The sequence below is a fragment of the Stylophora pistillata genome, chromosome 8 (genome assembly GCF_964205215.1).
Source record: "Stylophora pistillata chromosome 8, jaStyPist1.2, whole genome shotgun sequence".
In the NCBI taxonomy this organism is placed as follows: Eukaryota; Metazoa; Cnidaria; class Anthozoa; order Scleractinia; family Pocilloporidae; genus Stylophora; species Stylophora pistillata.
The window spans coordinates 8986234-9010224 of NC_142526.1; the positions used below are offsets into that span (position 1 = coordinate 8986234).

Genomic DNA, 23991 nt, shown 5'->3' on the forward strand with positions numbered 1-23991 from the left:
GATGTTCTCGCTGATAAGTTTTTGTCCAGATTTTAATTAGCTAACTGGAAACACAGCTAAGCTTTCTCTTAGCACTTGCTGGAGGTCGTCCACGAACTTAACGTTCTCTGCAACCTTGGCCGTATTGTGAACGACTTTACCACTAAGATTACATTTTGGCGCGCACAGAAAGCAGAAAGCTACGTAGGCGAAAGCGCCAGTTGCTCGACATATCTGCGTGGCCCGTGCGACGAAATAACTTCACGGGATTGGCAAAGTTTCAGTCACAGCAAATTATGCAAAAAACCTAAAAAGATTTGTGCTTAAATCTCGTTTAACGTTTAAAGCGACATATCAATGACTGCAACCATCGTGTTGCATACAATCCTCGCAAACTTTAAAACACGTTCTCTAGTGATACCAGCGAAAGTATTCAGTATAATTTCCGGTAAGATTTTCGCCGACAATCTGATCGATTTCTCTTACATTGTGTGCTGAGGCTGACACTTTTCACCTCAAGCAAATCTCCGTCGCACGGTCCAAACAAACATAGCGAGTAACTGAGCTACTAGAATATGTTCGTGTTAAAACACACGAAAAGACTCTAAAGCACACTTCACTCTGATTGGGCACAAAAACACAAAGCTTTTCTGGCACCAATCACATGGCAGAACGACTGCGACCGTTTCGAACTAGTCTTGTAAGACAATGTCGCCAGGGGCTCTTCATGCCCTAACTTGAAATCGACACACAGCCCCTGGGTCTCTAAGGATGCAAAATACGCAAATACATTGAGAAATCACCTTCAACATTTTCAATTTATCACCACGCAATGTCCCAGCAGTTAAATTGAGGGCAAAGCGACTTAATCATGACGAACCTGTTGCACTTAGCAATAAAAGTTGAGGGCATCCAAATGTTTCCCATTCTAAACAAATTCAGCCGTTCTTTAAAAAAAGTTTTAGTCCAAATCTTTTGTGGCCAGGTTTGCCTTGTTATCTATCCTAATGTCTAAGGCGGCACTCTCACGTTACAAAAGAAACAACGAGAAGGAAACAGAAATAGCTCACTCCTTCTTACGACATTTTGCCCAAAAGCAAAAACAACTGAAAAGCCAAACAAAATTTAACCATCAAATTTTCACTTAACTCTTCATTACAAATGCAATTTTATGCTTCTAACGTACCCCTCCTCCTTTGTTGACATCAGCTCCGTTCTCTATAAGCAACCTAACAATATCCGTCTGACCATTCTCTGCAGCTACAGTGAGTGCAGTGTTCTTGAAAATGTAGGAAAGACAAAAATAAGACAAGGTACACTAATATATAAAGCTCATACTCTCTTCCGTAATGACCAACGTCAGGATATATGCTTGAATCTGCTTTTGAGACGACTACACTCCGTAGGCGCTTCTTAAGCATAAGGTCAGAAGGTGTTTTGTCTTATATTTGCAAGGTCATTCGCTCGATTATGCGTTGTTGTTGTTTTTTTCAACACAATGGAAAATGACAGTAATATATATGAAGCGGCCATTCTCTTCTTTAATGACCAATGTAATGATATATGGTTGACTCTGCTTCTAAGACGACATCACTTTTCAGGTGTTCAAGGAAAAGATCAGGAGGAGTACTACCTTGAACAACAGTTAACCAAATCACACAAAACTATATAAAGTATATAAACTACATAATACTCGATTTGGAACTAATGGGCGTTTAACTTTTAAAGCGAATACTTTTTCAAGTACCACTTAACAAACATTTGTACACCAAAACTATGAAATAAGAAATACGACTCACCGTTATCATTTTGGAGCTATATCCAATCGTCTCTCTTTATTTGGTTCATTAATTGCAAAACAATACCATGTTCTTGCAATGCACGCGAGCTTATTCCCTTGATTACATGTTTTGCTCTTGTGCTGTTTCTGTTTTTTTTTTTTTTAATGCGGGGTACAGAATACGGAACGACACTGACAAATCACCTTCAACATTTTCAATTTATCACCACGCAATTTCCCAGCAGTTAAATTGAGGGAAAAGCGACTTAACCATAATGAACCTGTTGCACTTAGCAATAAAAGTTCAGGGCATCCAGATGTTTGCGATTCTAAACAAGTTCAGCCGTTCTTTAAAAAAAGTTTTAGTCCAAATCTTTTGTGGCCAGGTTTGCCTTTTTATCTATCCTAATGTCTAAGGCGGCACTATCACGCTAGAAAAGAAACAACGAGAAGGAAACAGAAATACCTCACTACTTCTTACCACATTTTGCACAAAAGCAAACACAACTGAAAAGCCAAACAAAATTTGACCATCAAATTTTCACTTAACTCTACATTACAAATATAATTTTATGCTTCTAACGTACCCCTCGTACTTCTTTGTTGACATCAGCTCCGTTCTCTAGAAGCAACCTAACAATCTCCGTGTGACCATTCCCTGCAGCTGCAGTGAGTGGAGTGTTCTTCCAAATCTAGGAAAGACAAAAATAAGAAAAGGTACACTTAATTATGTATAAAGCTTATATTCTCTTCCGTAATGACCAATGTCTGGATATATGCTTCACTATGCGTTTGAGACGACTACACTCCGTAGGCGCTTCTTAAGCATAAGGTCAGAAGGTGTTTTGTCTTATATTTGCAAGGTCATTCGCTCGATTATGCGTTGTTGTTGTTAAAATGACAGTAATATATATGAAGCGGCCATTCTCTTCTTTAATGACCAATGTAATGATATATGGTTGACTCTGCTTTTAAGACGACATCACTTTTCAGGTGTTCAAGGAAAGGGTTAGGAGGAGTACTACCTTGAACAACAGTTAACAAAATCACACAAAACTTTTTAAAGTATATAAACTACATAATACTCGATTTGGAACTAATAGGCGTTTAACTTTTTAAGCGAATACTTTTTCAACGACACTGACAAATCACCTTAAACATTTTCAATTTATCACCACGCAATTTCCTAGTAATTAAGTCGAGGGAACAACGAATTAATCATGGTGAATCTGTTGTACTTAGCTATAAAAGTTCAGGGCATCCAAATGTTTGCTATGCTAAACAAATTCAGCCATTCCTTAAAAAAAGTTTTAGTCCAAATCTTTTGTGGCCAGGTTTGCCTTTTTATCTATCCTAATTGTCTATGGCGGCACTATCACGCTACGAAAGAAACAACGAGAATGAAACAGAAATACCTCACTACTTCTTACCACATTTTGCTTAATACCCAAAACAACTGAAAAGCCAAACAAAATTTGACCATCAAATTTTCACTTAACTCTACATTACAAATATAATTTTATGCTTCTAACGTACCCCTCCTTCGTTGTTGACATCAGCTCCGTTCTCTATAAGCAACCTAACAGTATCCGTGTGACCATTCCTTGCAGCTGCAGTGAGTGGAGTGTTCTTCCAAATCTAGGAAAGACAAAAATAAGAAAAGGTACACTTAATTATATATAAAGCTTATATTCTCTTCCGTAATGACCCACGTCAGGATTTATGCTGGAATCTGCTTTTGAGACGACTACACTCCGTAGGTGCTTCTTAAGCATAAGGTCAGAAGGAGGTTTCCCTTATATATGCAAGGTCATTCGCTCGATTATGTGTTGTTTTTGTTTTTTCAACACAATTGAAAATGACAGTAATATATATGAAGCGGCCATTCTCTTCTTTAATGACCAATGTAATGATATATGGTTGACTCTGCTTCTAAGACGACATCACTCTTCAGGTGTTCATGGAAAAGATCAGGAGGAGTACTACCTTGAACAACAGTTAACCAAATCACACAAAACTATATAAAGTATATAAACTACATAATACTCGATTTGGAACTAATGGGCGTTTAACTTTTAAAGCGAATACTTTTTCAAGTACCACTTAACAAAAATTTGTACACCAAAATTATGAAATAAGAAATACAGCTCACCCTTATCATTTAGGAGCTATATCCAATCGTACCTCTTTATTTGGTTCATTAATTGCAAAACAATACCATGTTCTAGCAATGCACGCGAGCTTATTCCCTTGATTACATGTTTTCCTCTTGTGCTCTTTCTTTTTTTTTTTTTTTTTATTTTAATGCGGGGTACAGAATACGCAACGACACTGACAAATCACCTTCAACATTTTCAATTTATCACCACGCAATTTCTCACCAGTTAAATTGAGGGAAAAGCGACTTAATCATAATGAACCTGTTCCACTTAGCAATAAAAGTTCAGGGCATCCAAATGTTTGCGATTCTAAACAAGTTCAGCAGTTCTTTAAAAAAAGTTTTAGTCCAAATCTTTTGTGGCCAGGTTTGCCTTGTTATCTATCGTAATGTCTAAGGCGGCACTATCACGCTACTAATGAAACAACGAGAAGGAAACAGAAATACCTCACTACTTCTTACCACATTTTGCCCAAAAATAAAAACAACTGAGAGGCCAAACAAAATTTGACCATCAAATTTTCACTAAACTCTACATTACAAATATAATTTCATGCTTCTAACGTACCCATCCTCCTTTGTTGACATCAGCTCCATTCTCTATAAGCAACCTAACAATATCCGTGTGACCATTCTCTGCAGCTGCAGTCAGTGGAGTGATCCAACAAATCTAGGAAATACAAAAATAAGAGAAGGTACACTTAATTATATATAAAGCTTATATTCTCTTCCGTAATGACCAATGTCTGGATATATGCTTCAATATGCGTTTGAGACGACTACACTCCGTAGGTGCTACTTAAGCATAAGGTTAGAAGGAGTTTTGCCTTATATATGCAAGGTCATTCGCTCGATTATGCGTTGTTGTTGTTTTTTCAACACAATTGAAAATGACAGTAATATATATGACGCGGCCATTCTCTTCTTTAATGACCAATGTAATGATATATGGTTGACTCTGCTTCTAAGACGACATCACTCTTCAGGTGTTCAAGGAAAGAGTCAGGAGGAGTACTACCTTGAACAACAGTTAACAAAATCACACAAAACTATATAAAGTATATAAACTACATAATACTCGATTTGGAACTAATGGGCGTTTAACTTTTTTAAGTAGCACTTAACAAAAATTTGTACACCAAAATTATGAAATAAGAAATACAGCTCACCGCTCTCATTTAAGAGCTATATCAAATCGTACCTCTTTATTTCGTTCTTTAATTGCAAAACAATAGCGTGTTCTAGGAATGCAGGCGAGCTTATTCGCTTCATTACGTGTTTTGTCCTTGTGCTGTTTTTGTTTTTTTTTTTTAATGCTGGGTACAGGATACGCAATGACACTGACAAATCACCTTAAACATTTTTCAAGTCGAGGGAACAACGACTTAATGATGGTAAAGCTGTTGTAATTAGCAATAGAAGTTCAGGACATCCATATGTTTGCGATTCTAAACAAATTTAGCCGTTCCTTAAAAAAAGTTTTAGTCCAAATCTTGTGTGGCCAGGTTTGTTTTGTTATCTATCCTAATGTCTAAGGCGGCACTATCACGCTACGAAAGAAACAACGAGAACGAAACAGAAATAGCTCACTTCTTCTTACGACACTTTGCCCAATAGCAAAAACAACTGAAAAGCCAAATCAAAATTTCACCATCCAATTTTCACTTAACTCTACATTACAAATATAATTTTATGCTTCTAACGTACCCATCCTTTGTTGACATCAGCTCCGTTCTCTAGAAGCAACCTAACAATATCCGTGTGACCATTCTTTGCTGCTGCAGTGAGTGGAGTCTCCTGATCCATCTAGGAAAGACAGAAATAAGAGAAGGTACACTAATATATAAAGCTCATATTCTCTTCCGTAATGACCAACGTCTGGATATATGCTTGAATCTACGTTTGACACGACTACACTCCATAGGTGCTTCTTAAGCATAAGGTCAGAAGGAGTTTTGCCTTATATATGAAAGGTGATTCTCTCGATTATGCGTTGTTGTTGTTTTTCAACACAATTGAAAATGACAGTAATATATATGAAGCGGCCATTCTCTTCTTTAATGACCAATGTAATGATATATGGTTGACTCTGCTTTTAAGACGACAACACTCTTCAGGTGTTCAAGGAAAAGATCAGGAGGAGTACTACCTTGAACAACAGTTAACAAAATCACACAAAACTATATAAAGTATATAAACTACATAATACTCGATTTCGAACTAATGTGCGTTTAATTTTTTAAACGAATACTTTTACAAGAAGCACTTAACAAAAATTTGTACACCACAATTACGAAATAAGAAATACACCTCACCGTTCTCATTTACGAGCTATATCCAATCGTCTCTCTTTATTTGGTTCATTAATTGCAAAACAATACCATGTTCTTTCTAGGAATGAACGCGAGCTTATTCGCTTGATTAAATGTTTTGTTCTCGTCCTGTTCCTGTTTTTTTTTTTTTTCTTTAATGAGGGGTTCAAGATACGCAATGACACTGACAAATTACCTTAAACATTTTTCATTTATCACCACGCAATTTCCCAGCAGTTAACTCGAGGGAACAACGACTTAATCATGGTGAATCTGTTGCACTTAGTTATAAAAATTTAGGACATCCAAATGTTTGCGATTCTAAACAAATTCAGCCGTTCCTTAAAAAAAGTTTTAGTCCAAATCTTTTTTGGCCAGGTTTGCATTGTTATCTATCCTAATTGTCTAAGGCGCCACTATCACGCTACGAAAGAAACAACGAGAAGGAAACAGAAATAGCTCACTACTTCTTACGACCTTTTGCTCAATAGCAAACACAACTGAAAAGCCACACAAAATTTGACAGTCAACTTTTTACTTAACTCTACATTACAAATATAATTCTATTCTCGTAACGTACCCTTCCTTCTTTGTTGACATCAGCTCCGTTCTCTATAAGCAACCTAACAATATCCGTGTGACCATTCTGTACAGCTGCAGTGAGTGGAGTGTTCTTGAAAATGTAGGAAAGACAAAAATAAGACAGGGTACACTAATATATAAAGTTCATATTCTCTTCCGTAATGACCAACGTCAGGATATATGCTTGAATCCGCTTTTCAGACGACTACACTCCGTAGGTGCTTCTTAAGCATAAGGTCAGAAGATGTTTTGTCTTATCTATGCAAGGTCATTCGCTCGATTATACGTTGTTGTTGTTTTTTCAGCACAATTGAAAATGACAGTAATATATATGAAGCGGCCATTCTCTTCTTTAATGACCAATGTAATGATATATGGTTGACTCTGCTTTTAAGACGACATCACTCTTCAGGTGTTAAAGAAAAGGATCAGGAGGAGTACTACCTTGAACAACAGTTAACCAAATCACACAAAACTATATAAAGTATACAAACTACATAATACTCGATTTCAAACTAATGTGCGTTTAATTTTTTAAACGAATACTTTTACAAGTAGCACTTAACAAAAATTTGTACACCAAAATTCTGAAATAAGAAATACAGCTCACCGTTCTCATTTAACAGCTATATCCAATCGTACCTTTTTATTTGGTTCATTAATTGCAAAACAATACCATGTTCTTTCTGGGAATGCACGCGAGCTTATTCGCTTGATTACATGTTTTGCTCTTGCGCTGTTTCTGTTTTTTTTTTTTAATGAGGGGGTGCAGGATACGCAATGACACTGACAAATCACCTTAAACATTTTTAATTGACCACCCCGCAATTTACCAGCAGTTAAGTCGAGGGAACAACGACTTAATTATGGTGAATCTGTTGTACTTAGCTATAAAAGTTTAGGGCATCCAAATGTTTGCGACTCTAAACAAACTCAGCCGTTCCCTAAAAAAAGTTTTAGTCCAAATCTTTTGTGGCCAGGTTTCCCTTCTTATCTATCCTAATTGTCTAAGGCGGCACTATCACGCTAAGAAAGAAACAACGAGAAGGAAACAGAAATAGCTCACTCCTTCTTACGACATTTTGCTTAATAGCAAAAACAACTGAAAAGCAAACAAAATTTGACCATCAAATTTTCACTTAACTCTACAATTTTATGCTTTTATACTCCATAATTTTATGCTTCTAACGTACCCGTCCTCCTGTGTTGACATCAGCTCCGTTCTCTATAAGCAACCTAACAATATCCGTGTGACCATTCTTTGCAGCGGCACCGAGTGCAGTGTGGTTCAAAATCTAGAAAGAACAAAATAAAAGAGAGGACACTTATATATAAAGCTCATATTCTCATCCGTAATAACCAACGTCAGGATATATCCTTGAATCTGCTTTTGAGACGACTACACCCCGTAGGTGCTTCTTATGCATAAGGTCAAAAGGTGTTTTGCCTTATATATGCAAGGTCATCCGCTTGATTATGTGTTGCTGTTGTTTTTTCAACACAATTGAAAATGACAGTAATATATATGAAGCGGCCATTCTCTTCTGTAATGACCAATGTAATGATATATGGTTGACTCTGCTTTTAAGACGACATCACTCTTCAGGTGTTCAAGGAAAGGGTCAGGAGGTGTACTACCTTGAGCAACAGTTAACCAAATTACACAAAACTAAACAAAGTATATAAACTACATAATACTCGATTTGGAACTAATGGGCGTTTTACTTTTTAAGGGAATACTTTTTCAAGTAGCACTTAACAAAAGTTTCTACACCAAAATTATGAAATAAGAAATACAGCTCACCGTTCTCATTTAAGAGCTATATCCAATCGTACCTCTTTATTTGGTTTAATAATTGCAAAACAATACCATGTTGTTTCTGGGAATGTACGCGAGTTTATTCGCTTGATTACGTGTTTTGTTCATGTGCTGTTTCTTTTTTTTTTTTTTTTTTTTGAATGAGGGGTACAGGATACGCAATGACACTGACAAATCCCCTTAAACATTTTTAATTGATCACCACTAAAACCGAATTCATGCTAATAGGGTCGAGGCAGAGACTGAAGACTCTCACAGCTTCACCAACAATTAGAATGAACAATACTCAAGTGAGCCAGGTTACAGCTACAAAATCGCTTGGTGTAATAATAGACGACAAACTCGATTGGCATAGTCACATCGAAAATCTAACGAAAAGGATCGCCTCTGGTATCGGGGCCCTAAAGCGAATTAGGCACCTGATCCCAGCATCAACCTTACATCTCATCTACCAAGCTTTAGTAAAACCTCACTTTGATTACTGTGACATTGTTTGGGGTAGCTGTGGGAAAACGCTATGAGACAAACTGCAGAAATTGCAGAATAGGGCAGCCCGTGTGTTGACATTCTCTAACTATGATGCTGATGCAACTGAGCTACTCGAGTTTTTGGGGTGGAAAAATCTTGCACGCCAGCAGGAAATCCATAAAGCCACCATGATGTTTAGATGTCTGCACGGGCTAGCTCCAAGGTATCTATGTTCAACGTTTACGTGGCGTGACTCTCCTTATGACCTCAGGGACTCTGAAAATAAGCTTAATGTTCCACTACCGCGCACTAATTATTACAGAAAAAGCTTTAGCTACAATGGTGCCACATTATGGAACAGTTTACCACGCGATATAAGGAACACAGAGTCTCTGGGGTTATTTAAACTGAAGATCAATGACATTCTTTAAGTCTAACGCACGGCATTCACGGAAAACAGCTTTAGTGTTATAGTATGTAGTTTTAATTTTAAATATCTTAGCGTATGTGATATGTATTTTTATAGGCTGATGAATTGATCGTGTCTAAATAAAGATTACAATACAATACAATACGCTATTTACCAGCAGTTAAGTCGAGGGAACAACGACTTAATCATGGTGAATCTGTTGTACCTAGCTATAAAAGTTTAGGGCATCCAAATGTTTGCGACTCTAAACAAATTCAGCCGTTCCCTAAAAAAAGTTTTAGTCCAAAGCTTTTGTGGCCAGGTTTGCCTTTTTATCTATCCTAATTGTCTATCACGCTAAGAAAGAAACAACGAGAAGGAAACAGAAATACCTCACTACCTCTTACGACATTTTGGTTAATAGCAAAGACAACTGAAAAGCCAAACAAAATTTGACCATCAAATTTTCACTGAACTCTACATTACAAATATAATTTTATGCTTCTAACCTACCAATTCAACGTTGTTCACATCAGCTCCGTTCTCTATAAGTAACCTAACAATATCCGTGTGACCATTCTCTGCAGCTGCAGTGAGTGGAAAGTTCACATAAGCCTAGGAAAGACAAAAAAAAAGGAAGGTACACTAATATATAAAGCTCATATTTTCTTCCGTAATGACCAACGTCAGGATATATGCTTGAATCTGCTTTTCAGACGACTACACTCCGTAGGTGCTACTTAAGCATAAGGTCAGAAGGAGTTTTGCCTTACATATGCAGGGTCATTCGCTCGATTATGCGTTGTTGTTGTTTTTTCAACACATGTGAAAATGACAGTAATATATATGAAGCGGCCATTCTCTTCTTTAATGACCAATGTAATGATATATGGTTGACTCTGCTTTTAAGACGACATCACTCTTCAGGTGTTCAAGGAAAAGATCAGGAGGAGTACTACCTTGAACAACAGTTAACAAAATCACACAAAACTATATAAAGTATATAAACTACATAATACTCGATTTGGAACTAATGGGCGTTTTACTTTTTAAGCGAATACTTTTCAAGTAGCACTTCACAAAAATTTCTACACCAAAACTATGAAATAAGAAATACAGCTCACCATTCTCATTTACGAGCTATATCCAATCGTACCTCTTTATTTGGTTCATTAATTGCAAAACAATACCATGTTCTTCCTGGGAATGCACGCGAGCTTATTCGCTTCATTACGTGTTTTGTTCTTGTCCTGTTTCTGTTTTTTTTTTTAATGAGGGGTACAGGATACACAATGCAATGACAAATCACCTTGAACATTTTCAATTTATCATCACGCAATTTCTCAGCAGTTAAGCCGAGGGAACAACGACTTAATCATGGTGAATCTATTGCACTTAGGTATAAAAGCTTAAGGCATCCACATGTTTGCGATTCTAAACAAATTCAGCCATTCCTTAAAAAAAGTTTTAGTCCAAATCTTTAGTGGCCAGGTTTGCCTTGGTATCTATCCTTATGTCTAAGGCGGCACTATCACGCTACAAAAGAAACAACGAGAAGGAAACAGAAATACCTCACTACTTCTTACGACATTTTTCTTAATAGCAAAAACAACTGAAAGGCCAAACAAAATTTGACCATCAAATTTTCACTTAACTCTACATTACAAATATAATTTTATGCTTGTAACGTACCCCTCCTCCTTTGTTGACATCAGCTCCGTTCTCTATAAGCCACCTAACAATATCCGTGTGACCATTCTTTGCAGCTGCAGTGAGTGGAATCTTCTCATAAATCTAGGAAAGACAAAAATAAGAGAAGGTACACTAATATATAAAGCTCATATTCTCTTCCGTAAGGACCAACGTCTGGATACATGCTTCAATATCCGTTTGAGACGACTACACTCCGTAGGTGTTTCTTAAGCATAAGGTCAGAAGATGTTTTGCCTTATATATGCAAGGTCATTCGCTCGATTATGCGTTGTTGTTGTTTTTTCAACACAATTGAAAATGACAGTAATATATATGAAGCGGCCATTCTCTTCTTTAATGACCAATGTAATGATATATGGTTGACTCTGCTTTTAAGACGACATCACTTTTCAGGTGTTCAAGGAAAAGATCAGGAGGAGTACTACCTTGAACAACAGTTAACAAAATCACACAAAACTATATAAAGTATACAAACTACATAATACTCGATTTGGAACTAATGGGCGTTTAACTTTTTAAGCGAATACTTTTTCAAGTACCACTTAACAAAAATTTGTACACCAAAACTATGAAATAAGAAATACAGCTCACCGTTATCATTTTGGAGCAATATCCAATCGTCTCTCTTTATTTGGTTCATTAATTACAAAACAATACCATGTTCTAGCAGTGTACGCGAGCTTATTCCCTTCATTACATGTTTTCCTCTTGTGCTATTTCTGTTGTTTTTTTAATGCGGGGTACAGAATACGCAACGACACTGACAAATCACCTTCAACATTTTCAATTTATCACCACGCAATTTCCCAGCAGTTAAATTGAGGGAAAAGCGACTTAATCATGATGAACCTGTTGCACTTAGCAATAAAAGTTCAGGGCATCCAAATGTTTGCGATTCTAACAAATTCTGCCGTTCTTTTAAAAAAATTTTTAGTCCAAATCTTTTGTGGCCAGGTTTGCCTTGTTATTTATCCTAATGCCTAAGGCGGCACTATCACGCTACAAAAGAAACAACGAGAAGGAAACAGAAATACCTCACTACTTCTTACGACAGTTTGCTCAATAGCAAAAACAACTGAAAAGCCAAACAAAATTTGACCATCAAATTTTCACTTAACTCTACATTACAAATTTAATTTTATGCTTCTAACGTACCCTTCTTCCTTTGTTGACATCAGCTCCGTTCTCTTTAGGCAACCTAACAATATCCTTGTGACCATTCTCTGTAGCTGCAGTGAGTGGAATCTTCTCATCAATCTAGGAAAGACAAAAATTAGAGAAGGTACACTAATATATAAAGCTTATATTCTCTTCCGTAATGACCAACGTCTGGATATATACTTCAATATGCGTTTGAGACGACTATACTCCGTAGGTGCTACTTAATCATAAGATCGGAGGGAGTTTTGCCTTCTGTATGCAAGGTCATTCGCTTGATTATGTGTTGTTGTTGTTGTTGTTTTTTTAATGCCAGGTAAAAGATGATCAATTATACTGAAAAATCACCTCTAACATTTTCAGCACATAACCACGCTAAACTCTAAATTACAAATATAATTTTATGAGTGTCGGGAACCGTGAACAATGCCTTAATTCGTTTGTTGTTATTCTTCTTTGTTGTGCATGACCGGAAATGACTTCACTCAATTTCTCAGAATGTAGTCCTAGGTAAAACGTAGATTCTTAGTTAAACACAGCGATCCTGCATGCGCTCTTGTTGGTTGATGCTGTAGTTAAACATGGAGTTTAAGCGGAGTGATTGCTAGAATAAAGGAACTGATTAATTAGGAAACGTGTTGCATGGTGCGTTTTCGACACTGAGTTAAGAGCATTACAATGACCCCCTCAGCATTGACATGGCTTCTTTCTATGCATAGTTTCCTCCCGTTTAAACAAGAGTTTCAAACCTTTAAAGGTTTTTCATTTCTGGTCACCAAATGGAAGGACTACCAAGTGCTCGTTGAAATATTGGTTGAAAAGAAATATAACAAATCCCATGAGTCACCGCGATTTAAAAGCATGAGAATTTCACTGAACAGTACCAAACTGTCATCTGTCTTCCGAAATGTAATTTCAAGACTGCAACAAAAATTTAGTTGAAAATACAGTTGAGCTTAAAATATACCACTATCTCTCTTTGGTTGACATCAGCTCCTTTCTCTGTAAGCAGTAGAACAGTGTCAGTGGAATCACTCTCAGCTGCTTCAATTATGGAAGTTTCACCAATCAACTGAAAAGGAAAAAAAATAGAGAGAGACATGCAAAGCTGAACCATTCACGAATAAAATAATAAAATTCAAACATACCATTTGGGCCAACTACAATTCACAGGTCTTGGAGCAAGAAGTTACCGTGAGTTTTGCTCTGTGGAAATACGAAATCTGGAGGGTTTTGATTTTGGATCAAATTTCTTCCTCCCCCCCCCCCCCCTCCCCCATTGTAAATTTGTAGATTGACAGCTTCTTAACAGTCTCTGGCCACACAAAAATAGCCGAGAAAGAAGCACGTGATCCAAACTCGAAAAAACATTCTCAAGAATATGACTACCATTGCACAGAAACTGGTATATCATTTCAGGAGACTTGGTAATTCTCTAGATTTCCCAAGGTTTGTTATAATATGTTAACTTACTATGACCTTTTGAATGGGCACACTTACATTCTTGATGACCAGTAAGTGATGTGCAATTTATACTAACTGGTGTCTATGATCACACTTCCTTTTATTAAATAAACACTTGGAATAGGCAACCACATTCTCCACAGATATCAATCATTTCAGTAATTATCAAAGATGCAATGTTTTTGTTAAATGAATTGAGGAAGATGGTAAAATGTGAGGGAAGATGACAAACATTTCGTCAAGAGTGAGGAAAAAGCCATGACTATGAGCAGTCCCTGCTCTTCGGTGAGGTTTGTTGGCAAAAAACAATTTGAGGTTAGTGTGCTGTGCTGAACTCTAAGAGTGAGGTGCACAAGAAGGTGGGGCCCTACTTTCCGACCACTTTGTGAGTAGAGACCCACCTTCTTGTGCGCCTCCCTCCCAAAGTTCAGCGTGGCACTTTTAAATCAATTTTTTCACTTATATTTTTACTCATGAGACAGACTTTGGCAAAAAGCAGGGAATGCTTGTTGTAAAAACAACAACAACTGTGAACAACAACAAAATTGTGTCTCCCATGAGGAATCAAACCTCAGGCCTTGTGGTATTGTAGTCAGCTGACTCTCTACCACCTTACTATAGGGACTCATTGGTGAATTAAGCCTATACAAACTAAGTTCATATTTGTGTCACTGAAAACTGCCTAGATCAGTAATGCAATAAACACTAAGTGTGTAAATAGAGTAAGAAAGATGGGCTTCTTTTAATTTTTATTCAACAGTTGAGATAAAAACTTGCAATATGAATGTGGCTGCCATTTATATGAACTTTGCTGCTTTAGTGTTCAGGAACTGTTTTTTAAGATGGCCATATTGCATAAAAAAATTACTTGAATGTTTTGAAATAAGTTCTGAATCAGTATCAAGGATTTATGACCATGCAAAGGTATATTAATTTTAATGATTTATCTAAGGTTTACAAAATGAGTCATATGTCTTCAAGGATCTAACTTCCAAACTTTAACAAAACTCTACATAACAAACACACCTGGCTCTTGTTATTCTCCACTTCAGGACCAAGACTCTGAACGGAGGAATCATCTGGTGATGATAAGTGAATATCCAAGTTCCCTTTCTCAGAAAAGAGCCCCTGTTCCTGGCTTAAGTCTTGCTCCGAGTCCAAGACATCTTTCTCCACACCTCCATCAGTCTTATTTGGTTCCATATATGACATGTCCCATCTTGAAGGTTCATTCTTTCCAGCATCTTCATTCTCACAAAGATCAAAACAACTGGCCAAACCTTCCATAACTGAGTGGAATAGAATGGCTCACATTATAGTTTCCTTCTCAAGATATTGTGCAAATACTGAGTTGGTCTTAAAAATGGAACAGGTTTTTGAGATTGTCCTGCTTTAAAAAACACCTGGTCTCAAATCCAACTTTCTGAGAAATTTGGGGATGGCTTATGAATGGAATTGTATTTGGAGGACAAACATGAAACACAGGTTTGAAAGTGAGCTGATCAAAAATACACAACTTGTCTCAACTACTGTGTTTCTTCAATTTAATGCCACAGTCCTTAATTACTACCAGTATTTCTTTGGACAAGTTTCTGTTAAATCAAAACAGAATTTGAAACCTGGAGCCTCTACTAATTTCTTCAGACTTTTTTGACTCTAAATCTGGTGAAGGTGTGTTCCCTTTAAGACAATCACCACTTCCAACATATTTATTTCCAACAATGTTAGGCTCATTTGTAAAGACCTCTGTCATTGTTGCTGGGATTTCATGGTTCACATCAAGTTCATTGTGAACAGCTTTGTGTAAATGTTGAGTTGATTCTGTTTTGAGAATGGCTTCTTGAGATTTGGTTGATATAGAATTCACCCAGGGGAATGAAAGTGAAGAATCTGGATTAAAAAGATAGAAATAAATGATAGTCTATTCAACAGTACACCCTTTTTGGTGTACTTTGATCCTCATTGGTTTCCCATCTAGCTGATGGTGTCCATTTTTAGGTCCATTTAGTTCTTAGTGTTATGCTGCTGCTTTGCTTTTTTCGGTTAATGATGTTAACTCATTTTTTAACAAAATTAAAGCCCAGAGTATAATTATCTTAATAACAGATTTTTATACTCTTCTCACATCTTTGGCTTAAATGACATCAACAGTCAATATACATCATCTTCTTGGTCAAATTAAGAGATATCATTCTGTTATCTGTGCACTACCTACTTATAGTTTACAGCTCATTTTGTACATGGTCTCACGGTATATTAAATTGTCTGCTCAGGGAGAGCAAATTGAAATTAAATAAGAGGATTAAAAACAAATAACTCACCACATATAGATTCATCCCAGTTTTCCGAATCAGACAAGGCACTATCACTTTCAGATGAAACACTTGAGTAATCCTCAGTGTCGGCAAAATAGTTTTCATCACTTTGCTGAGAGCATAACAGTTGATCATCTTCCAAATCCTCCTCATCTTCAGTACATGCTATGAGAAGGAACACTTCACATGAAAATTTATGACTGAGAAAAACTTCACCAATAATTCCCCAAAAAATACCAAAAGCTAACAATAAAGGTACTTCACCCATTTGCCTTACATAGCAATTTTGAAATGTAACCACAGGTAGCAAATATCTGGCAGAGAAAATGAAGGAAAGTCAACTATATACACTTAACTTTGAGGAGCAAAGATTTAAACTCTCAAAACCAAGACATGTGCAGATGATTTTATTTCATAAGACTGTTGAAAATTGATACCAAAATTCTCAAACATGATTGGTTTAGCTTCCCGCTTTCAGTGCAAGTTAAACAGTGTGTCTTGCTTCTATTTGTACTGAGTAATTGTACAGTCAAATGCAGTATAGGTGTAATGGGACAGGAGAGATCATTTGCAGAGAGAAAAAGTCAAATGTTTCATTTTTTTCTTTTTTAGCTTTACTGGCTGATTGCTAGTAAAGCTCTATTTCAATGGTGTGCAAGTAAGTTACACCACTTCAAGTAAGATAAATACCACTTCAAGTAAGATAAATACCCCTTCAAGTAAGATAAATACCCCCTCAAGTAAGACCTCACGAACCATGCCAGTGACTACAAAGTTGGTTTGGAAGCTGAGGGTCACTGGTCTGGTACATCAAGGTGAATTACTTCAATTATTTTTTTTTACTTCAAAATTTGCTTTTCCTTTTTTTTCTCTATCAAATACCATAATGTAACAGACTTCTAATATAATAATATGATACATAACTATTTTGAATTTGTAAACACAAAATTTGTTCAAGTTTACTTGTTGGTACTTACAGACAACTAAAACTACAGCCAATCCCCCCCTAAAAAAACTTCACAGTGTAGCAATGACACATGCTCATCCTACACCCTGTCTCTGAACATTGGCACACTACAAAACCTCCCTTTTTGCAAATTCTTTTGATAGGTCCAAAAAAAATTAAATTACAGCATTCACTGTCAATTTTGTGTAAAATACTACAAATTCAATTCATGTGGACAATGTTTATCACTCACTTTATTATTAATTACCAGTAAACTAATGTCCTCTCAGGGGACCTAGGTCTTTAACCACTGTTTTTCACACTTCATTGTAATTTTGATTTATGGACCATGGGCTTAACATTGTTCAATTCTTTCTGTAATCTGTCTTGTGAATTTCAGTCATTTGATTTTCTTTATTAGTCATGATTACAATAGACCACTTTCATAAATGGCTGCCAGATTAATATTCTTTTGTTTAAATTTAAATTAGCCCTTCTGGCCTCATTCTCCTGTACAAAATTCAAAAGATTACACTATCTCAAGCAAAGCCAGAAAGGCTAATTTAAATTTAAACAAAAGAATATTAATCCCGCAGCCATTTATGAAAGTGGTCTATGACTGAACTGGACTTCACTTTGAGTCCAAGAAATTACCATTGCAAATTATATTAGCTAGGAAATCTTCTAAATCATTTACTTTGAACAACCAGGATCGGTGCTAAGTCAATCCAAACAAATTAAGCCTCCCAGTAACTGGGTTTAATGATACTCAGATGCCAACTTCATACTTGCTTCACCTTGACTCTTTGATGTATTTACCTTTATTTTGTATGACGGATGGGTTCTGCCTCCAGATACAGACACTGCACTTTTGTAATAGTTCACACAACTCATTCACCACATCTGAGCCTAGTTGTGAGGCATCTGAATTTAAACACAATCAAAATGAAACATGAACATCAGTGCAGACTGCCTTTCAAAGATGAGATTAATAATAAGAACAAAATGTTAATTCAAGTTTAGTAAATGCAACTACTCTAAGATGATACTTTCCTTTTCACAATCCTAGCAAGAAAAATTGTCCTGATTCAACCTTATTCTTCACCTTAATAACTTTTTACTATCTTTGTCTGATATCATTTATCATAAGTAGGTGACAAAAAAACAAGGAAATAATTGCATGATATCTGAAAAACATTTAACTCGCACCCACAAACTTCACCTGAACAGATACTATTCATTATGATCTTGGAAAAGGTGTTTAACTAATTAAGTCTCTCTTCGATTTCCCTTTACCCCTTATTTAGTTGAAGTTCCCTATGTCACACTCAAACTGTAGCATATAAAAAGTCAGCAAGTAGCTGACTGCTGCTTTTTCTAAGATTCCTTAAGTTTGTCCTTTGGTGCATCTAACCAATACCAGTAACTAGGAATTTGATTTCAATTACAAAAAATTAACAGAGAATAAACAAAGTTTAATTTTCACCCCTACGGTATTGACATCCAGTAGCTCCACCTCCATAGGTTCCACATCCACTGCTTCCCCATCCACTTACTCCAGTTGCACTGCTACCATCACCACTGGATCCACTTCCACTGGCCCCTTCTCCACTGCTTCCTCCTCCATAAGCACCACCTCCACTGGCCCCACCATCATTGTTACTATCTCCTCTTCTTCCACTACCACAGGCTTCAGGCTTTCCACCTAAATTATTTCGCATGTACAGTAGCAACAATATCCTCTGTAAATTTGGGTCAGATGTAATTCTTTGGATAGTCTGCCAAATCCCTTCCTTCTCCACTCCACAGTACTCTACACAAGTCTCTCCCAGAATTTCACCAGTGTTCGTTGAAATGAGCAAGACCGAAATGACATCAGGTGTCATTTCAGGTGAGGCTATAGATAAAATGGTAAAAACAACATTGAAATGCCTCCATAAATCAATGATATTTGTCCTGATTATAAAGTATGTAATTACCATTAAAGAGAAATTAGCATAACTGGTAAGTTTATAATCCAAGCTGCAGCCAATGATAATTTAAGGAACAGAAAAGGTTTAATGAATTTGTATTTCTATGGGAGCTTTTCAGATATCCCTAACAAGGCTTTAACGGGTCAACTTTGAAGCTTGTACTGAGAAAGTAGAGTATAGGGTTTTGTTTGTAGGGGAAGGGGGGATGGGAGGGTCACGATGAAACCAACTTTATAAGATATCCTGGTTACATTTTTTTTCAGCCTTAAAGAAAAAATTGTGCTTTCTTGCTTATAAAATTTTTATTTTATGCCTTTGCTGGGTACTGGTGTTTGACTGGATGATAAGCATTAATTTAAACAGCCAACAAGTGCCTTTTTAATTTTTGCTCTTGCTTTCCATCCTCAGATAGATCCCCCTTCCCACCCTCTCCCGCCCCCTGCTCCTGTGCTCCCATCCCCCTGTCCCCTCCATTTTTACGTTATTTTTTAACTTCAGTTACCACCAGCTACAGGAAAAAGTTCACAATTTTAAGAAGCAGCTAATTTCATCAATACTGCAGAGGTTGAGGCTTTGTAACAGCTTTTATTCGGCAATCAAAAAAATGGCTAGCAGCACATGCTTAGCAAAACAAAAGACTCGATGTCTCGTACATGCAAAGTTCATATACCTTAACGGTGTCCGATGTCAGTACGTGGCTGCATGGCGTGACATTACCTTATGTAACGCAATTCGATAATCACGTCTTACAAACAAAACTCTAAGCACAAATTGTCACAGTTCTTTAAGTACACAATGCTCTAGGAGTGTTTACCAATAAGTCCAAACATGCAGGAGTAATTTTTTTGGATGGGTGGGCTGAGATGGGACACATTGAGTAACTGCTGCTTTCAACTTTTGATACACAAAACATGTTTTACTTTAAAATGGTAGAAAAACACAGAAACAATAAAAATACTAAAACAAAGATGGCTGAAATTATAAATCAATTAAAATCCAATGTCAATGCTGTTGCCTATTTTGAGTCTTCATTATAAAGGAGTTCATTTCAAAATATTTCTCTGGTTAGTACACTAGCTAATAATTAACTTTTACAAACCTGGAATTTTACACATGTAGCCAAGACTTGTCTTTTCTAGTATGTTTGGTTCTAAATTACCAAAGGTAGCTTTCACATTAACATCTGTTGGTAGCTCAGGTTTGAAGGTGAAAATGCAGGGGCCTCCTCCCTATAGATTTTGGGGAAAAATTCAGTGTCAACAAACTCTAATTCTCGACACCTTATTCAAACCTGAACTTACACATGACAGACAAACAACAAATTAACTGCTGAAATTGAAAATAATGCAATCTTCAATTTATCCTTTATCATGAGCTCTGATAACAAACACTAGGAAATAGTAAAAAAGAATTAAAAAACCATGTGACCTCAAAAAAAAAAGATAGAGCTGAGAGCATGGAAGGTAAGGTTTAATATAGAAACACAAAAGGTAATTAAGGCTAGCAGTATAATTTGCCCAGCACTAAAAACAAAACTGAAATCTGTAATTTGCAAATTAGAAATCTGTTAATGATTTGCCGAATAGAAATCTGTAATTTGCAAGATAGAAATCTGTTATCTGCAAAAAAGAATTCTGTTGATGATTTTCGAAATAAATATCCGTTGATGATTTGCAAAATAGAAATCTTTAAACCACTTGCAAAATAGATATTAGTTAATAATTTGGGAAATAGAAATCTGTAATTTGCAAGATAGAAATCTGTTAATGATTGGCAAAATAGAAATCTGTTAATGATTTGCAAAATAGAAATCTCTAATGATTTGCAAAAATAAAAAAGCTTTAAATGATTTACAAAATAGAAAACTGTTAGTGATTTGTAAAATAGAAATCTGTAATTTGTGAGATAGAAACCCATTTACATTTCTATGAAGCAAATTACAGATTTTCATGTTGCTTTGTTTCATTTTGAAAATTACAGTCAGCTATGACTACCACATTAAAGACAATGTTGAACTTCCTTTATTGGTAGTGTTTCAATACAATGCATGTTTCTAGGATTATTTTTAATTTGGAGATCAATGAAAAGATATAAATGAAGAAGGGCACCATCCTATTGGCATAAGATAATTTTGTACCTGCAAAGGACTCTCTTTAGGATTTATGAAAACCTCATAATCATATTGCTTCAACCACTCTTCAATGTTTCCAACATCCATTAAATCTAGAGCTAAAAAGTAATTATATGTTGATGGGTTCAAAAGGAAAAAATTATGCTCATCACTACACCAGATTTTTTTTCAATCTATTGTTGCAACATAAAGCAAACTGAAACTTTTGAGGGCGACCAAAAGGCAAAATTAATGAGAGCCAAAAAAATTGAAATTAGGGAAAGAAAGGCCAGGGATGTGATCCAAATTTAAACCTCCTCAGCAGCATTTTCTCTGATATGGAGTTCACATCTCTGCTGATGTGAAGTTTTTCAAGTTTAATCAAGCTTTATGCTTTGAAAAGTGGATGTTGATGTAAGGGCTGAATAAGCATGAGAATCATATTTGCTATGCAACATTAGTTTACACTGAAATGGCTTGAACTTACCTGGAGAATTTGCCCCACCCTGTTGGGAAATCAATCCTCTATGAATTTGACTCTCAAAAGAAGTTATCAGTTCAATAATCTGTATTCAAAAAAATTAAAAGGTACATTTGACATGGCTTCTCTGTCACAAAGGATTTTTATGTTTTTTTACCTAATCTTTTTTATCCAACCATATCATGTTGCATGATCTCATGACCAAATCTACCTAGCCCACTTATGGTAGTAGCAAGGCCCCACAGTTCATACTTTATGGTATTTGTGACCTTTTACAGAGAGACAAATGCCCTCTCAAAACATGCACTATACACACTCTACGAGATGTTTATCCTAAAAACCTTCTATCAACAAATTCTTATTTTTTTTTCTAGTGCAGACAATCCCAAATTCAAACCCCATATAATTATTCATTTTCCCACTTTGAATATTTCTGGACTATTTCCTTAAAAAATTATTCCACTCTCAGTAATTAAAATAAATTCTTTTATCTCACCTCATTATAATCAAAAAAATATTTCAAAGTTTTCCCAAAGCTCTAAAGCTATTTAGTACAACATTATTATTTCATTGATATTTTTGTGACCACAAAACAACCATGTCTATTAATTAATCACTAAATATTTCTACAGAGTTTTATTACGAATTGTGTCAGCAAGGGAATCATGCAAAATAACAGGAGAATGTTACATTCATATAAAGAGAAATCAGCAACAACCATCAAAATTACATCCACCTTCTCATGATCATTCAAATTCCATTTCATTAATTTTTTGTTTTACATGTAATGTATGGTTGAATGTTGATGTACATTAGTTTGGTTGAGCCAAATAAGAAGCATACTTCTTGCATCTTAAAATTAATTCATCAAAGCCTAAAATTACATAGCTGTTCATTATTCTTCATTTTGAAATACCACTATCATGGCATTCAATCCCTTCCAAAAGTCAAGTCTTATTTTCAAGATTCAAGCTATATCTTCAACATTACGAGTCAGTCAAGTGTGAAGTTCAAATTCAAACTTTATCTTTGAATTCAAAAGCTGTATGCTGTTGGCGAGTTCAAATTGAAACTTGAGCTTTGGTAAAAATGGTAATTTATTTCAAGTCAATTACACAGGGAGTGGTTGCCCAGATCTCTCGCGCCAGAGGCTCATGACAAAAGTGACTGACAGAGAAAATATAGAAAGCATTATATACAATAAATAAAAAGGTTATTTGATAACAAGTGTAATATATAATGTAATGTAATGAGTTGATGCAATTTATATAGTGGTGACAAATGCCAAGAATAATTGTCAGAAATGATAAATATCAATTTGAACAATAGTTGCATTGGCAGCCGGGAAAATTGAGCTTGCCAATTGATCTACGAAAATTGTTTACTTTCCATTTAACATTACCAATTTGTATGCTGTTGGCGAGTTCAAATTGAAACTTGAGCTTTGAACTCAAAAGTTGTACATTAATTGTTGGTAGATCAGGTTCAAATCAAAACTTGACCTTTGAATTCAAAGTTGTATGTTATCAGTAAATCATCTAGAAGGCTGAAGCAAAGAATTGAACTTTGAGTGAGGAATTTAATGTTCAAGTGAAGACTTGAGTGTTGTTTTGAGAGGAAAACTTGACTATTGACAATAATAATTGAATGTTGAAATTAAAACTTGAAAATTGAAGATAAAACTTGAATGTTAAAAAAATAAAATTTTGATGAAGGTTTAACCCTGTATACTCCAAGCATGAGCTGAATAAATTGAACTTTAACTTATCTATTTTGTAAATGATTACCTGATCATCAGATGCTCCTACAGTCACAGGTGTATGTTGCTGGTTGTCTATAGCCACAGCAGATACACTGACTTCTTTGGCAGAAACTTGAGTTTTCAAATACCTAGGCTGCTGTGAGGGTTGACCACTCAGACTCCCTTTTGCTGGGAATGTATCTGTGTAAGTCTGTCCCGGTGACTTCTGAAACTCTCTATCTTTACCAGAAATTTCTAAACTCTTCAACTGAGATGAAAGAGTGGAAGAATTCATCTCCTTCTGCTCTGTTAAATCACCTACACACACACAAAAAGAATCAATAATTTATTACAATAGTTAATTTTTTCCTTCATGAGCTGAATTTTTTTGAGTACATGTATTTTGTTAATTTTTCAATCAATTAGTTCCTGGTCTAAATGTTCTTCTTAAAAGCTGCAAATGCACTTCATAGGCATTCATGTCTTTCTGAAAACTCAAATAGATTATCTATATTTACTGCTGTTTTCAACAGTGTTTCCCTGTTTATACCTGACGTATTTACTTTTCAGTTTTATGGTCATT

General features: G+C 35.8%; 1 protein-coding gene across 1 annotated transcript in view; it reads right to left on the reverse strand.

The window, feature by feature from the left end:
* Positions 1-23991, reverse strand: part of LOC111346952 (uncharacterized) — a 46663-nt gene that overhangs the window by 19437 nt on the left and 3235 nt on the right. The window contains exons 5-24 of the mRNA XM_088731380.1: positions 23455-23726; positions 21674-21752; positions 21214-21305; positions 20176-20305; positions 18590-19000; positions 17923-18027; positions 16164-16322; positions 15475-15732; positions 14869-15131; positions 13346-13450; positions 12376-12477; positions 11200-11292; positions 10030-10122; positions 8005-8106; positions 6810-6941; positions 5625-5723; positions 4486-4587; positions 3296-3397; positions 2347-2451; positions 1166-1258 (exon numbers count right to left, since the gene is read on the reverse strand). Coding sequence (XP_088587506.1) covers positions 1166-1258; positions 2347-2451; positions 3296-3397; positions 4486-4587; positions 5625-5723; positions 6810-6941; positions 8005-8106; positions 10030-10122; positions 11200-11292; positions 12376-12477; positions 13346-13450; positions 14869-15131; positions 15475-15732; positions 16164-16322; positions 17923-18027; positions 18590-19000; positions 20176-20305; positions 21214-21305; positions 21674-21752; positions 23455-23726 — 2897 coding nt within the window. The remainder of the gene's footprint in view (positions 1-1165; positions 1259-2346; positions 2452-3295; positions 3398-4485; positions 4588-5624; positions 5724-6809; positions 6942-8004; positions 8107-10029; positions 10123-11199; positions 11293-12375; positions 12478-13345; positions 13451-14868; positions 15132-15474; positions 15733-16163; positions 16323-17922; positions 18028-18589; positions 19001-20175; positions 20306-21213; positions 21306-21673; positions 21753-23454; positions 23727-23991) is intronic.